This window comes from Oncorhynchus nerka, linkage group LG6, assembly GCF_034236695.1.
Source record: "Oncorhynchus nerka isolate Pitt River linkage group LG6, Oner_Uvic_2.0, whole genome shotgun sequence".
NCBI classification, from domain to species: domain Eukaryota; kingdom Metazoa; phylum Chordata; class Actinopteri; order Salmoniformes; family Salmonidae; genus Oncorhynchus; species Oncorhynchus nerka.
In genome coordinates, this window is record NC_088401.1 from 46,891,416 (window position 1) to 46,908,997 (window position 17,582).

The 17,582-nt window shown below is 42.3% G+C and overlaps 1 protein-coding gene and 1 long non-coding RNA gene across 2 annotated transcripts in view; one reads left to right on the top strand and one right to left on the bottom strand.

The window, feature by feature from the left end:
• Nucleotides 1-13,190, top strand: part of LOC115130489 (fibroblast growth factor receptor-like 1) — a 63,813-nt gene extending 50,623 nt beyond the window's left edge. Inside the window, exons 4-7 of the mRNA XM_029661677.2 lie at nt 10,008-10,100; nt 10,211-10,489; nt 10,642-10,995; nt 11,082-13,190. Of these exons, the coding sequence (XP_029517537.2) occupies nt 10,008-10,100; nt 10,211-10,489; nt 10,642-10,995; nt 11,082-11,485 (1,130 nt within the window). The 3' untranslated portion in view covers nt 11,486-13,190. The remainder of the gene's footprint in view (nt 1-10,007; nt 10,101-10,210; nt 10,490-10,641; nt 10,996-11,081) is intronic.
• A 2,539-nt stretch (nt 13,191-15,729) lies between these two features.
• LOC135572108 (uncharacterized) lies at nt 15,730-17,138 on the bottom strand. Its single transcript, XR_010464021.1, has 2 exons — nt 16,476-17,138; nt 15,730-16,362 (listed from the first exon to the last, which is right to left on the bottom strand). It is a non-coding gene; the product is annotated as an uncharacterized LOC135572108 (long non-coding RNA).
• Between the last annotated feature and the right edge of the window lie 444 nt (nt 17,139-17,582).

Sequence of the window (17,582 nt, forward strand, 5' to 3'; positions counted from 1 at the left end):
ATATTTGACATTAGTTATCTTTTTGTTTGTTTTAGTCCCAGTCTTCAGATTCCCTCCAATCTATCTCTGAAGACCACCCAGTTTTAATTTCTAGCTGCCATACATTTTCCCACTGTGCTGTGATGTTTCACAAAAATTCTGAACCTTTCTATTCTCATAGTTCCTACAGATTGTAAATTAAAGATAAATAACTTTGCTTGGTGTATTAGATTATTGATCGATTGACTATGATTTATCAAATCACCCAGCAGTGCTATATGGAGAGTTGGCTCCAAGTAAATGTTGAATTTTTCTGAACCTGCCAAAAACAAGCTACATATGGGCAGTACCAAAACAAGTGATCTAATGATTCTGTCTCTTTACAGCAAAATCTGCCGAGCTGGGATGGTTGTATCCCCCATATATATAACATTCTATTGGTTGCAAGAATTTTTTATAATTTAAATTGAAAAACTCTTACGTTTTGAATCCCGCATCGTTTTGTGAATCAGTTCGTAAACCATGTGCCATGGAATCGTTACTAGAGGTCGACCGATTATGGTTTTCAATGCCGAAACCGATTATTGGAGGACCAAAAAAAGCAGATACCGATTCATCTGACAATTTGTTTTATGTATTTATTTGAAATAATGACAATTACAACAATACTGAATGAACACTTATTTTAACTTAATATCAATCAATAAAATCAATTTAGCCTCAAATAAATAATGAAACATGTTCAATTTGGTTTAAATAATGCAAAAACAAAGTGTTGAAGAAGAAAGTAAAAGTGCAATATGTGCCATGTAAGAAAGCTAACGTTTAAGTTCCTTGCTCAGAACATGAGAACATATGAAAGCTGGTGGTTCCTTTTAACATGAGTCTTCAATATTCCCAGGTAAGACGTTTTAGGTTGTAGTTAATAATAAGTTATAATAAGGAGTTATAGGACTATTTCTCTCTATACCATTTGTATTTCATTAACCTTTGACTATTGGATGTTATTATAGGCACTTTAGTATTGCCAGTGTAACAGTATAGCTTCCGTCCCTCTCCTCGCTCCTACCTGGGCTCGAACCAGGAACACAACGACAACAGCCACCCACGAAGCAGCGTTACCCATGCAGAGCAAGGGAAACAACTACTCCAAGTCTCAGAGCGAGTGACGATTGAAACGCTATTAGTGCACACCCCGCTAACTAGCTAGCCATTTCACATCGATTACAAGAGCCTAATCTCGGGAGTTGATAGGCTTGAAGTCATAAACAGCTGCTGGCAAATGCACGAAAGTGCTGTTTGAATGAATGCTTACAAGCCTGCTGCTGCCTGCCATCGCTCAGTCAGACTGCTCTATCAAATCATAGACTTAGTTATAACATGATGACACACAGAAATAAGAGCCTTCGGTCATTAATATGGTCGAATCCGGAAACTATCATCTCGAAAACAAGACATTTATTCTTTCAGTGAAATACGGAACCGTTCCGTATTTTATCTAACGGGTGGCATCCATAAGTCTAAATATTCCTGTTACATTGCACAACCTTCAATGTTATGTCATAATTACGTAAAATTCTGGCAAATTAGGTGGCCCAAACTGTTGCATATACACTGACTCTGTGTGCAATGAACGCAAGAAAAGTGACACAATTTCACCTGGTTAATATTGCCTGCTAACCTGGATTTCTTTTAGCTAAATATGCAGGTTTAAAAATATATACTTCTGTGTATTGATTTTAAGAAAGGCATTGATGTTTATGGTTAGGTACACATTGGAGCAATGATTCGCACCGCATCAATTATATGCAATGCAGGATACGCTAGATAAACTAGTAATTTCATCAACCATGTGTAGTTAACTAGTGATTATGATTGGTTGATTTGATTGATTTTTATAAGATAAGTTTAATGCTAGCTAGCAACTTACCTTGGCTTACTGCATTCGTGTAACAGGCAGTCTCCTCGTGGAGTGCAATGAGAGGCAGGTGGTTAGAGCGTTGGACTAGTTAACTGTAAGGTTGCAAGATTGAATCCCCCCGAGCTGACAAGGTAAAATTCTGTCATTCTGCCCCTGAGCGAGGCAGTTAACCCACCGTTCCTAGGCCGTCATTGAAAACAAGAATGTGTTCTTAACTGACTTGCCTAGTTCAATAAAGATGAAATAAAGGTGTAAAAAATAAAAATAATAATAATAATTGTCCAAATCGGTGTCCAAAAATACCGATTTCCAATTGTTATGAAAACTTGAAATCGGCCCTAATTAATCGGCCATTCCGATTAATCGGTCGACCTCTAAACGGTACATCGAAAATCTCCTCCCAACTATTTTGCAACCTGTACTGTGCAACTGTCATTTTTTGAGTCCTTAAATGAAACTGGTCAACTTTTTTATTTATCACAATTTTCTTTAGCCAATTTTGGTCTTTAATGCAGAGCCTCTTTCCACTTGCCTCCTCTATCTTTGCGGTAACGTATAATATTTGTTGAAATATTTGTTCTGTCTTTTCTGGTGGATTAAATTGAAATTGCAACCAGCTTTCTATTGCTTGTTTTAAAAATGGCGATGTTTTGGAGATTATTTCATTTTCAAGTAACCGAAAGTGAGAGGTTGTAATCTGAATGAAGGGGAAAAGGCCATTTTTTAACCCTGGGTGAACCATTCTTACTAATCTACTAGAGAACCAGTTCGGATTTAAGTATATTTTTTTGTATGATTGAAGCCTTTAGTGAGAGTTCCAATGCTTTAATATTTAATCATTTCTGCCCTCCAAATTCATATTCATCATAAAAACAGGCTCATTTAATTTTGTTTGCCTTGCCTTTCCAAATAAAGTGGAATGTTTTTTGCTCATATAATTTTTTAAAAACAAGTCGTTAAGTGTAGGCGGGGCCATGAGTAAATAAACAGGGATATGACAAAATAATGAATCATGGTGATTTTTCCACAAATAGATCGGTGTTGTCCTTTTCATGGTAGCACAATCTTATTTTATTTGGCTAACTTTATATTAAAATGTATTGTAGTGAGATCATTTCTTTCTTTCAGAATATGAAAGCCGAGTATGTCCACTTCACCGTCGGACCATTTAATTGATAAATACTGCACGATAATGTAAAAGTTACTTTTTTTTTTTTAGATCCAGTACAATACGTAATATGGTGCACTTATCATTGTGCGACCATAAATATGCTCTCTGTACCAAAGACACCCTTACACTCTTATCTGTTTTCATTTAATGTTAGTGAGAACAGCTCAGAACAGATGCTGTCCAGATCCACAATAATTCTACTTACAAGTGTAGCGTTTCAGCTTAAAGTCAACATTACTCCAATATAACCCCTCACTTTGACACCCCTGTCCCCCAATCTCTAACCAGTGGGCCTTAAGCCTCCCCCACACACCCCAGGCCCTGGGTGGCTAGCTAGGCCCTCCATGACCCAACAGAACCCTGCCAGCCTCTGCTTCTCTACTGTTAGATCCAAGGGTTTGATCCAAGGGTTTAATTAAACTGGAAGGATGCAAATTAGCCACCTTGACAGGGTCGCCACATTAAAGCAGCTTTCATCCAGATTTTCATGGTGGTTGACTCACTGGGGGCCTGGGCTGGGACCTTAACAGGCAGGATGCACCGGGGCCCGCCCCTTCTCCCCCTCCATGCCCCACCTCGCCCCTCAGCCAGGCACAACAGAGAAGAAAAGAAAAGGCACATTAGGTGGGTAATTTCCTATGGAGTCGCCATGCGCCTGCTGCTGCAAAATGCTTATAGCTCTATAAAAGATACCAGGAGACTTCTAATTAGCCTTTCCTCTCATGCTGTGTGGAGGGACGCTGACGACGCTTTCTAATTTGCCTGACTGCCGTCCTGCATGCCTCTCTAACTCTCTGGTTTCAATTGACGTGAGCCAGACCAGACACTCAATCAGATGTGTCCTGCTGGAAATAGGTATCGGCACCTAAATACTGTATGTCAATTTCACGTTGAAAGAAACATGGCTCAATGAGATTTGTAATTGAGTCTTGATAATTGATGAACTTGAGAGTATTCAGACCCCTTACCTTTTCCACATTTTGTTACGGTACAGCCTTTTTCTAAAATGGATTCAATTGTTGTTGTTTTCTCCTCGTAAGTCTACGCAGAATACCCCATAAATGACAAAGCAGAAACAGGTTTTTAGAAATGTAAATGTGAAATATTCAGACCCTTTACTCAGTACTTTGTCGAAGCACCTTTGATTACAGCCTCGAGTCTTCTTGGGTATGACGCTACAAGCTTGGCACACCTGTATTTGGGGAATTTCTCCGATTCTTCTCTGCAGATCCTCTCAAGCTCTGTCAAGTTGGATGGGGAGCGTCACTGTACAGCTATTTTCAGGTCTCTCTAGAGATGTTCGATCGGGTTCAAGTCCGGGCTCTGGGTGGACATTCAGAGACTTGTCCCAAAGCCACTCCGGCGTTGTCTTGGTCGTGTGCTTAGGGTCGTTGTCCTGTTGGAAGTTGAACCTTCACCCCAGTCTGAGGTCCTGAGTGCTATAAAGCAGGGAGGATCTCATCAAGGATCTCTCTGTACTTTGCTCCGTACATCTTTCCCTCGATCCTGACTAGTCTCCCAGTCCCTGCCTCTGAAAAACATCCCCACAGCATGATGCTGCCACCACCATGCTTCACAGTAAGGATGGTGCCAGGTTTCCTCCACACGTGACGCTTGGCATTCAGGCAAAAGAGTTCAATCTTGGTTTCATCAGACCAGAGAATCTTGTTTGTCATGGTCTGAGAGTCTTTAGATGCCTTTTGGCAAACTTCAAGCAGGCTGTCGTGTGCTTTTTTACTGCGGAGTGGCTTTTATCTGGCCACTCCACCATAAAGGCCTGGTTGGTGGAGTGCTGCAGAGAGGGTTGTCCTTCTGGAAGGTTATCCCATCTCCACAGAGGAACTCTAGAGCTCTGTCAGAGTGACCATCGGGTTCTTGGTCACCTCCCTGACCAAGGCCCTTCTCCCCCAATTGCTCAGTTTGGGCAGGTGACCAGCTCTAGGAAGAGTCTTGGTGGTTCCAAACTTCTTCCATTTAAGAATGATGGAGTCCACTGTGTTTTTGAGGACCTTCAATGCTGCAGATATTTTTTGGTACACTTCCCCAGATCTGTGCCTCAACACAATCCTGTGTTGGAGCTCTACGGACAATTCCATCAACCTCATCAAATTTCAATCAGATTTATTTATAAAGCCCTTCTTATATCAGCTGATGTCACAAAGTGCTGTACAGAAACCCAGCCTAAAATCCCAAACAGCAAGCAATGCAGGTGTAGAAGCACGGTGGCTAGGAAAAACTCCCTAGAAGGCCAGAACCTCGGAAGAAACCTAGAGAGGAACCAGGTTATGAGGGGTTGCCAGTCCTCTTCTGGCTGTGCCGGGTGTAGATTATAACAGAACATGGTCAGATGTTCAAATATTCATAGATGACCAGCAGGGTCAAATAATAATAATAATCACAGTGGTTGTAGAGGGCTATGGAACCATGCTGGTCATTTATGAACATTTGAACATCTTGGCCATGTTCTGTTATAATCTCCACCCGGCACAGCCAGAAGAAGATTGGCCACCCCTCATAGTCTGGTTTCTCTCTAGGTTTCTTCCTAGGTTTAGGCCTTTCTAGGGAGTTTTTCCTAGCCACCGTGCTTCTACACTTGCATTGCTTGCTGTTTGGGGTTTTAGGCTGGGTTTCTGTACAGCACTTTGAGATATCAACTGATGTAAGAAGGGCTATATAAATACATTTGATTTGATTAGAGGGTGCAACAGGTCAGCACCTCAGGAGTAAATGTCAGTTGGCTTTTCATAGCCGATCATTCAGAGTATCTCTACCGCTCCTGCTGTCTCTCTAGAGAGTTGAAAACAGCAGGTCTGGGACACGCCCGGTGAATAGGTCAGGGTTCCATAGCCACAGGCAGAACTGTTGAAACTGGAGCAGCAGCACGACCAGGTGGACTGGGGACAACAAGCAGTCAGGTATTCCTGAGGCATGGTCCTAGGCCTCAGGTCCTCCGAGAGAGAGAAAGAAAGAAAGAAAGAAAGAAAGAAAGAAAGAAAGAAAGGGAAAGAAAGAAAGAAAGAAAGAAAGGGAAAGAAAGAAAGAAAGAAAGAGAGAGAGAGGATTAGTGAGAGCATAATTAAATTCACACAGGACACCGGATAAGACAGGCGAAATACCCAACCTCATGGCTTGGTATTTGCCCTGACATGTGCCGTCAACTGTGGGACCTTATGTAGACAGGTGTGTGCCTTTTCAAATCATGTACAATCAATTGAATTTACCACAGGTGGACTCCAATCAAGTTGTAGTAACATCTCAAGGATGACCACGGGCAACAGGATGCACTTGAGCTCAATTTTGAGTCTCCATAGCGAAGGGTCTGAATACTTATGTAAATAAGGTATGTTTTTTATGTTTAATTCATTTGCTCGAATTTCTATAAACCATTTTTTGCTTTGTCATTCTATTGTGGTATTGTGTGTAGATTGATGAGGAACATTTTTATTTCGATCAATTTTAAAATAAGGCTGTAACATAACAAAATGTGGAAAAAGTCCAGGGGTCTGAATACTTTCCGAATGCCCTGTACATCAAACAATAAGCTTTGTTATAATTCAAATCTGAACCTCAAATCTTCTGAACTTCTGAACTGCTTTTAATGTTCTTGACAAGTTCTATGACTATTTTCTAGTCTGTGAATTGCTTTGCTCAAGTTGAACTAATGTATATGTCATTCGGTTCCATATCACTGCTTAAATCTTATGACCTGTGAAAGGAAGGTAAAACATCTCTGCTTCATTTTCTCTTCATTAACATTATTGTTCTGGTAATAGTTCACCACCACCATGGTGTGTGGAATGGAACTGCCACTTAATACTCTATTCTTTCAATTTCTAAGATACATTGAACGACTAACTGTTCCGTTATCTTCAAATGTCAGCTGTGCCGTCACTAATGAAAATCACTGTGAAACCATGTTTGTTTTGCATTCGATATGGGCCCATGTTCAGATGGAGAGTGCTTCATGAGACACAGTGGCACGTATGTTTGAACACGGGTACCCTGTAGGAATAAGAATGGGCCTTTTTGAGGGGTGACCCTTTAAAGTTCTCCCAGTAGGAAAGAATAATATGGGACCTTATAAACACTCCTTCCACATGAGGAGCGTTAGGGTAAGAGGAGCTTCAGGGACTGGGACTGGGGCTGCCCTCCTTCGCCCTCTCTCTCACCCAGACCCGCCGTTTCCACCTCCACCCTCCCTCACTGCCCCTCTGTGTGTGTTTCTGTGAGCCTGGACTGGAGCAGAGGAAAAGGGGTCCCCTGTCCTTCAGCCTAGCGTTACACCAGTCCAGCACCACTTTCCTTTCCACTGCTCCACTACACACAGGAGCCAGAGCTGGCACAGTCTGCCCAGCCGTAAGGTAAAGCCGTGCTTTACCCTCAGTCATCACATCAGGCCATTCCACTGACCGCTGCCTGAAAGTATAACGTACTTTCTTGAACTGGATAATCTTTATCAACCAGTCACTTTTCCAACCAATAATTTAAACCGGTCACAGATTGCATCATGTGTATTTAATGTATAAATAGAGTATCCGAAAAATGTCATATCCAATACATAGGAAATGGTCCGATGTTCTCCTAATAATGCTGCATAAGGGAAAACCTCTGTTCTGTCCCTCTGCACCTGTTTCGAGAGAACATCAGCACACAGAGAGTAAAGGAATGAGCCCTAGCTAAGACCTCTTTCAACAAGATAATGCCCCCCTAATTCCACCTCGGTGTTGCTGAATAGCCACCTCTCCCGTGCCAGTGGAACCGTTGCTACACCCAGGCTTACTCTCCCAGAACCCTGGGCCAATAGCAACAATGGGGGCTAGCAAAAAAACACTTGGTGCTGGCTTTGGGCTCTCCTGACTCTCCTGTACCTCACTACGCAGTGTTAAGCAGGGCGCGGTCCTCTGGCTGTCGTATGGCCCCCTGGACCAGAACACCAGGATTAAATCAGGACAAAGAACAGTATCCACACGCACATAAGCGCACACACACAAGCGCACACACACATGACTTTGACCCTTCATACCTGGTGACCTGAGGTTCCATCAGGCAACAGTGATGTTGGCATAAGACACGGCTAGGCAGAGCAGACATTGTGGACAATCAGCTTAGTACACAGACCAGAGAATCTTGTTTCTTACGGTCTGCGAGTCATTTAGGTGCCTTTTGGCAAACTCCAAGTGGTCTGTCGTGTGCCTTTTACTGAGGAGTGGCTTCCGTCTGGCCACTCTACCATAAAGGCCTGATTGGTTGAGTGCTGCAGGGATGATTGTCCTTCTGGAAGGTTCTCTCATCTCCACAGAGGAACTCTAGAATTCAAGGCACACTTAACCAGCATGACTACCACAGCATTCTGCAGAGATACGCAATCCCATCTGGTTTGCACTTAGTGGTACTATCATTTGTTTTTCAACAGGACAATGACCCAAAACCACCTCCAGGCTGTGTAAGGGCTATTTGACCAAGAAGGAGAGTGATTGAGTGCTGCATCAGATGACCTGGCCTCCACAATCACCTGACCTCAACCTAATTGAGATGGTTTGGGATGAGTTGGACCGCAGAGTGAAGGAAAAGCAGCCAACAAGGGCTCAGCATATGTGGGAACTCCTTCAAGACTTTTGGGAAAGCATTCCAGGTGAAGCTGGTTGAAAGAATGCCAAGAGTATGCAAAGCTGTCATCAAGGGTGGCTACTTTGAAGAACACTTTTTTTTTTTTTTTTTTCTACATGATTCCATATGTGTTATTTCATAGTTTTAATATCTTCACTATTATTCTACAATGTAGAAAAGAGTAAAAATAAAGAAAAACCCTTGAATGAGTATGTGTCCAGTGTGTATGTGTGCGCGTGCGTGCGTGCGTGCGTGCGTGCGTGCGTGCGTGAGCTCAGTCAGCAGTGGAATCAGGGTTAGAATAGGTTGTCTGTGCATTCCTGTGGGTCGGGCCCAAACAAAGCAGCACTTTCTTTCAGCCCTGTCCGTCTGCCTGTCTGACTGCCTGCTGACCTGCCTGCACAGTTTAGGTTAAAGGCAGCTAATTGGTTTCCAGCTCAGGGTTAAGTCAACACGCCGTCTTGTTTAAAAAAAGTGTGGAAACTTGAGAGAAGCAACAATAATATGGCACTGTTTGCTCACCCCTGCCTCACAGAGCCAGTTAGAATAATACCAGCACTTTGCCTGCTTATCGTTCCCATAGAGTTGTAAAACTTCATACGCTCTGAAAGCCAAACACGCAGTCATTTTACACACCTCACAGTCCACTGATCTCCAAGCAGAATCATTCATCCTGCGTCACACAGAGGGGTCCTTGTTGGAGCTCAAAGCAAGGCAAATAAATCTGAGAGATCCTTCAGCAGTTTGCACTCATCCCTAGACCCCCGTGCCATTTGCATGACGCCATTTTTAGACGTTAAGACTTGGGTTTTGGGTGAAATACCTCACATCACTGAAACGATAACTGACCGCTAGATTTATGTGGCAATATCTAAACGATACTTTGTGGTAATGGCAGGGGGTAGGAGAACTCCCTTTTCTTTAACCCATTGTTTTTATATTGCCTTTCTTTGCTCTGTAGCGTGAGAGTACATAATCTTTCTGCAATATTCTGTTTTTTTGAAAGACTACCTAAACCCTAACTTTTTTGCTTTGGTGTTTTTTTTAGATACTAGATTAATGCATCATCTTTCACAGTCCTATGATCAGATTTATTCATACTTCTCACTGGGCACAGACGTCAGTTCAACGTCTAGTTTGGATTTACATTTGGTTGACTTCAATGTGAAATCAACAAAAAATGTCACCATTTCGTTGGATTTAGGTGAAAAGTTGGGTGAAAATGAAACGGGTCGGATCGCTATGAAACAATCTTCATACTCCCTGCATGGGTGTGTGTGTGTGAGTGACAGAGGCTAACCCTCAGTCAATGACTTTTGTGTTTTTCAGATGACACTGCAGCGACCCAGACTGACGCTCCACCTGCCGTATTGGAACCCAACGCTGAGCTCACCCAGCCTGACCCTACAGGAGAGCCCTGGGGTGAGCAGCACACTGCTTCACTTCACTACATTATAATACTCCTACACGTTGTCATCTAAATGCTATTGACATCTGTGTTACCTAACCTCCATGATGTATTATCTCTGCAGTAAAGCCTCGGTTCAGCCAGCCCACTAAGATGCGAAGGCGGGTGCTGTACAAGCCGATGGGCAGCTCGGTGAGGCTCAAGTGCCAGGCCACGGGCACCCCTCCCCCTGTCTTTACCTGGTGGAAAGACCAGACCCCTCTGCCACCCCCGCGCCAGGGCAAGCGCCCGCAGTGGACCCTCACCCTGAAGAACCTGCAGCCCCAGGACAGTGCCAAGTACACTTGCCACGTCTCTAACCCAGCAGGTCACATCAATGCCACCTACAAGCTGGATGTCATCGGTAACACCACCGACACCACAACAAATAATTTTCCGTTTCCTCCATTACACTCCAATTTCATTTATACCCAGACCTCCCATATGTTGCCAAATTAATTGTGTTATTGTCATTATGATTCACATGCTTATAAACTCCTGTCCTTCCCCCTACAGAGCGCTCGCATTGCAAGCCTGTTCTGACCGGCACACACCCGGTCAACACCACCGTGGAGTATGGTGGCACCGCCTCCTTCCAGTGTAAGGTCCACAGTGACGTGAAGCCCGTGGTCCAGTGGCTGAAGAGGGTGGACCCAGGCACACAGGACCGCTATAACTCCACCCTGGAGGTCGGCGGGCAGCATTTTGTGGTTCTGCCCACAGGGGATGTGTGGTCCCGGCCTGACGGCTCCTACCTCAACAAGTTGGCTATTGTCAAGGCCCGTGATGAGGATGCTGGCATGTACATCTGCCTGGGAGCCAACACTATGGGCTACAGCTTTCGCAGTGCTTACCTTACTGTACTGCCAGGTGAGTACAGCCATTCACGGGATGGGATGGAGGCTTACATCTGTAGAGCTGTCTCTCATATCACTGTGATTTGTCTCTCTGTCCAGACCCTCAGGTGGAGAACACAGTGACGCCTCCCCACCTGAGCTCCGGCCTGCCTTGGCCTCTGATCATCGGCATCCCTGCAGCAGCCCTCCTCATCGTAGGCACTATCGTACTCTGGCTGTGCCACAGCCGTCGGCTCCACAACACCCTGGCTCCCCGGCACATACCTGTAGTCCACAGAGACCACCACATCTCGGACAAAGAGCCCAGCACCACCACCCCCTGTAGTGCCCTGACTAGCCCTGACTACCCCAGCCAGAGACTGGTGGGCCTGGGAACCCCTGGCCTCAGTGGGCCCCCTAAGATCTACTCCAAGGTTTACACAGACATGCACACGCACACACACACACACGCCCATGTGGATGGTAAGGTCCATCAACACCAGCACTTCCACTACCAGTGCTAACCAGCCCCTTCTCATCCCACCCCATACCTACGGCCTTGTCTCCTAGCCACTGCTGCTATTCTGACCCAACAATGGACTATGAGCAAGGGACAATGAGCCGGGTAGATGGAACCAAGGAAAGGCTTGTAGTTCATATGAACTACACCTCCCATGATAAGCAGTGTTAACACACCATTCGGTGGCAGAAGCCCTACCAGGTTGGATCCTGGGATAGGCATGGACAAATGTTACTAAGCTGCCAGCTAATACCGCTTCATTGAGATGTCTCAGGGCAGGGAAACCCTCCCATGTTTGCTATTGAGTAATTTATGTTTTTTTAATATCAGACAACTAAGATTAAACGCAAATTGTATTTTAAAGGATGGAAAGGAATGGACAAATGATAGAATGTCTATATAAAAAACAAAATGCAGGGCACTCAATTTAAAACATAAATATTTAGATGTGTGTTTGGATGCACGTAGCCCTGGAGAAATCACTCATTAGTTAATGGAAGAAGTGTCAGGGTGTGTCAGTTCAATTTAGGTAAAGGACATCCAATTTACACAAATGAGTGTTTCTAATAGAATTGACCCCAACCCTATGCAAAAAAATTAACACTCATCTAAACATGTACCTGTGTCCAAACTTTCAAAGCATAAAGTAATATGAGGAACTTTTAAGCTTGTCTAAATTGGAAAATTCAAGATTTATAAGCATTAAAAAAAAAAAAAAATGTAACTGTGACAAATCAAAATCTAGCCAAGATGTTTACAATGTGTTCCGAGCTTTTATATTCTCCTAATAGAAACACAAACTGTGGTGTCCTCTGTTTTGAAATAGGTGGTATCATTTTTTAAAAGAGGTTTTGTAATGTGTGTGTTTCATGTAGGAAAGTACAACTCATCAGGGAAATTAGATGGATGGATGAATGGATGAGGTGAAAAAAAGTATATTTTTATTCAGATATTGTATAATATGTATCCAACTGTGTCTGAAAAATGCAGTAATACTATGATTTACTCTGTACAGTGTCTGTCAGATGCCAAGTTCTTTTGCAGCACTATAGATGTGTATATTACTTACAATGCTTGTGAGGTATATTGTTGTATAAGGTAGGACAAGTATTGTACTGTACCTTTTGTCTAATGGTTTAAAAACTCACAAAAAAGCAATTTAGCTGTGTTTTTATCTTATTGTTCTATATTTATTTGTAACCTACATTATTCTTCTGTAGCTCAGTTGGTAGAACATGACACTTGTAACGTCAATGGGTTTGATTCTCGGGACTACTCATATGTAAAAATGTATGCACGCATGACTGTATGTTGCTTTGGATAAAAGTGTCTTATATTCTTATTCCAGATTGGATTGACCTATGGGTAATTTAGACAAAAATATGACAAGTGTTGATTGTATTGTTAAATTGAATTACAGATTCTACTGGCCTAGTTGTCTCATATTTTATTAAGAACCTGACCATATCTTTATATATTTCACTTTTTTATTTGTTGAAAAACATGGCAACCATTACAAAGATAATTTAACAAAGAGTCATTCACCCTACTCTCAAGTAGTCATAAATCTAGTACCCAAGTTTTTTTTTAAATTGTCACGTTAATCTTGTGCAATTACTCTGAAACATTGCATGATGCAAACTCACTCTGGTGCTCATGTAAATTTAGTACTGGACAATAATATTTTTGTAATAAAAATGGTTTCTATACTTTTTGTGTAGTGTTTGCAAAATCTATTTCGATGAGGACGTTTACATATGAAATGTGTTTTTATTAAAAAAATAAAAACAGTGTGCCATTCTGGTCCATGTTGACTTGCTACTTTACACTCCCCAGAAAGGCCTCCATCCACTGTTAGTTTAACATCCGCTGGAATGCTCTGGGAAAATCAAGTTGTGCGTTCAACACCAGGCAAGGAAATAAATATTCCTAATAGGATTTGATACCTATTAATATGAGGGTAGGGTTACACAGACACAGTGCACAGGGCTACTTCCCCCATTTCTCGCTGGAAGACAGTAACTGGAACTCATCACTGGAACAACAGATATTTGTGAAACCCAGTGTTGGAGAAGTACTCAATTGTCATACTTGAGTAAAAGTATAGAAAATGACTCAAGTTAAAGTGAAAGTATCAAAAGAAAATGTAATTGCTAAAATATACTTAAGTATCAAAAGTAAAAGTATAAATCATTTCAAATTCCTTATTAAAAGCAAACCAGACTGCACAAATATGTTCTTAAAAAATATATATATATATTACAGCTGCCAGGAGCAACACTCAAGACATAATTTACAAATTAAGCATTTGTGTTTAGTTAGTCAGCCAGATCAGAAACAGTAGGGATGACCAGGGATGTTCTCTTGATATGTGCGAGGGAGTAAAAATTACATTATTTTCTTTAGGAATGTAGTGAAGTAATAGTAAAAGTTGTTAAAAATATAAATAGTGATGTAATGTACAGATACCCAAAAAAACAACTTAAGTAGTAATTTAAAGTATTTTTACACCACTGGTCAAACCCAGGTACCTGATGTCACTTCCTTCCACTATATTTTTTATAATTTAGCAGACACTCTAATCCAGCGAGATTGAAAGGAACATTTAGGGTTAAGTTCCGTGTTCAAGGGAACAGGAACATCATTTTTTAAAATAGTCATCTTGGGGATTTAAACTAGCAACCATTTGGTTACCTGTCCAATGCACTTAACCGCTAGGCTACCTGCCCAATTAGTTTGTTGGTTGTATTTTTTTTCTCTCTCTGACATAACGAAATGGTCACAAAACATTATTTTAGTGAATTAACATATTAGGATTACCAATTCAATAAACGTATCTATCTATTTGGCTACAATGAAAAGGCCAGGGAGTTTGGCTGTTTCACACCATGCATAAAATCCTCAAATTGTGTTGTTTTTTCCCGCCATCTAGTGGTATACTAGCGCCATAGATTGAACAGAAAAACATCCAACATTTCAAATGTACATGATGATACATGTACATTCCCTGATATGATTGCAGTGTAATGAATGCACGAGTTCTAATCTAAAGTGTCATAACGTGATATGCTATGTTGTTTTTACACTATTACACAGAGATGAGCGTGAGGTAAGAAGCGTCATGTGACACACTAGCACAAGTTGCCGCGCGGTGAAACACCGCTTCCCATTCATTTCAATGGAAAGGAAAGCAGTGAGAAGCGCAGAGGGCGGGGGGACATTTGGGCGGTGCGGATGTGGCGTGGGAGGCGGTGACAATGATACACTTTTCCCAACTTTATGCAGCGACCGCTGGGGGATGACCAATCATATCGACTGGTTCCCATGACGAATTTGACGCTATGCGATCCAAGGCTGGAGACTTTCTTCTGCAAAGATGGCTGACAAAAATATTTGGTTGGAAGCAAATGTAAGTGATTATAACGAGATATGTTCTTTGCTTATTGTACAGTGGAGGATAAAAATACCTGTATGGATGTGTAGCTAGCTATCTAGCCCCATCTGTGTATGGACCCAAACGTTTGGTATACAAATTAGTTCAGAACCTAGCTATGAATCTCAGCTATCATACATAGCCAGTTGTATCAACTTCAAAACAATCTGAATTATATTAATGAAGCCTATGGATTGAGTAGAATATAACTTTGTGCCAAGGATGCAAGTTGTATATACATTACCATGCATAAGATCCCCACATTGGAGCCTGTACATTTAATATATTACATTTACATTTAAGTCATTTAGCAGACGCTCTTATCCAGAGCGACTTACAAATTGGTGCATTCACCTTATGACATCCAGTGGAACAGTAGTGCATCTAAATCTTTTAAGGGGGGGGGGTTCACTGATCATGTACTCTACCTTGGCAAATAAAGGTGCAATTCAGGTATGAATGTCTTTGAGATCATTTTTCAGTCATATCCAATACCAGGAGTATCAAATTCCAGTCTTTGAAAGATGCTGCATCTGCATGCATGTATTACAATTATACACTTCAACAGTGTTTACCAATCTTGGTCCTGGGACATCAATGGTTACACATTATAACTAAGACTAGAAACAGGATTTAACTAGTTAAAGATTGATTTGTAATTATTTTTTTAAAAACAGTACACTACACTTCCTATGCATCATGTAAATACTCTAAAACGGGTTAATCTCAATATCTAATGCCCTTCATCTGCATTGACCTGATATACAGGATAGGTGTAGTATTTCATCAAATGAGACTTAATTTCAACCAGCAGAGAATGTGAAACGCTTTATTGAAAGAAGTTCATTATCCAAGTGTTATAAATACATGCATTATAAATATAATTGTCATATTATAAATACAAGTTCAATCTGTACTTCAATGCACATCTGTTGTGCATTATAAAAACAGGAAGAGAGGTGGTGAGAGGTGTAAAAGACAGAAAGGGAAAGAGGTAAGACATCGGGGCAGGGAAGGCAGCATATGATTAATGAATCACAGTGCAACCCAAATATTCTCTCAGTTCATCACAATTACATAGTAGTGAAACTAGACAGTCCGAAGGTTATCTTAAAAGCGGGTGAGGTGGCAAGATGGGACTGGGGGTTGGCATCCTCTCCCACGTCAAAACATATCCGCAGACTAGAGACAGATAGCATGTTTAAGCCTTGTGTTTTAATTTTTTTATTCTAACCTTGTTAGTCATAATAATCAGGAGGTGAAATGCAAAACTGACCTTGGATCATTAACTCTGGGACTACTGCATCTATATCTGTATTTCAATGTAAAGCATCTCTTTAATAATACTTCCTGTTGACCTGACTAAGTGACCTCATCTCTGATCATGCTGTGCCCTCCATGTAGCCAGTTCAGATGAGGGAGGGGTTCACCGACACAGCTGATATAACCTAGAGGATTTAGGGAGAAGATGAGAGAGGGATGAAGTGAAGGAGAGAGACGTATTGAGAAATTAAGGTAGCTAAAGACATTGTTAAACAGGAATCTGTGTGTGTGGCCTCACCTGGTGTCCACACCACACTAAGTGGCTGCAGAGTACTTTTGCTGAAAAACATGAACAAACAATATAGCGTAGTTATAGAAATAATGAAGTGTCTTACTATTCTCCATGGTTGGCCCTCTTGCCTATTTTTTTAAGGTGCAAGGAGGCAGTTATACACCTGAGCCTGCTTACTGCACAACACAATCCATTAATCAGATTGATACGAGTGTGTGGGTTATAGGGTGTCTAATTGTTCTACATTCTTTCAATATGGGTGATTTAAAATAGCCTGTTTTTGTACAGACATCACACCATTTAACATTTACATTTAAGTCATTTAGCAGACGCTCTTATCCAGAGCGACTTACAAATTGGTGCGTTCACCTTAAGACATCCAGTGGAACAGCCACTTAACAATAGTGCATCTAAATCTTTTAAGGGGGGGGTGAGAAGGATTACTTTATCCTATCCTAGGTATTCCTGAAAGAGGTGGGGTTTCAGGTGTCTCCGGAAGGTGGTGATTGACTCCGCTGTCCTGGCGTCGTGAGGGAGTTTGTTCCACCATTGGGGGGCCAGAGCAGCGAACAGTTTTGACTGGGCTGCGCGGGAACTGTACTTCCTCAGTGGTAGGGAGGCGAGCAGGCCAGAGGTGGATGAACGCAGTGCCCTTGTTTGGGTGTAGGGCCTGATCAGAGCCTGGAGGTACTGAGGTGCCGTTCCCCTCACAGCTCCGTAGGCAAGCACCATGGTCTTGTAGCGGATGCGAGCTTCAACTGGAAGCCAGTGGAGAGAGCGGAGGAGCGGGGTGACGTGAGAGAACTTGGGAAGGTTGAACACCAGACGGGCTGCGGCGTTCTGGATGAGTTGTAGGGGTTTAATGGCACAGGCAGGGAGCCCAGCCAACAGCGAGTTGCAGTAATCCAGACGGGAGATGACAAGTGCCTGGATTAGGACCTGCGCTGCTTCCTGTGTGAGGCAGGGTCGTACTCTGCGGATGTTGTAGAGCATGAACCTACAAGAACGGGCCACCGCCTTGATGTTAGTTGAGAACGACAGGGTGTTGTCCAGGATCACGCCAAGGTTCTTAGCGCTCTGGGAGGAGGACACAATGGAGTTGTCAACCGTGAT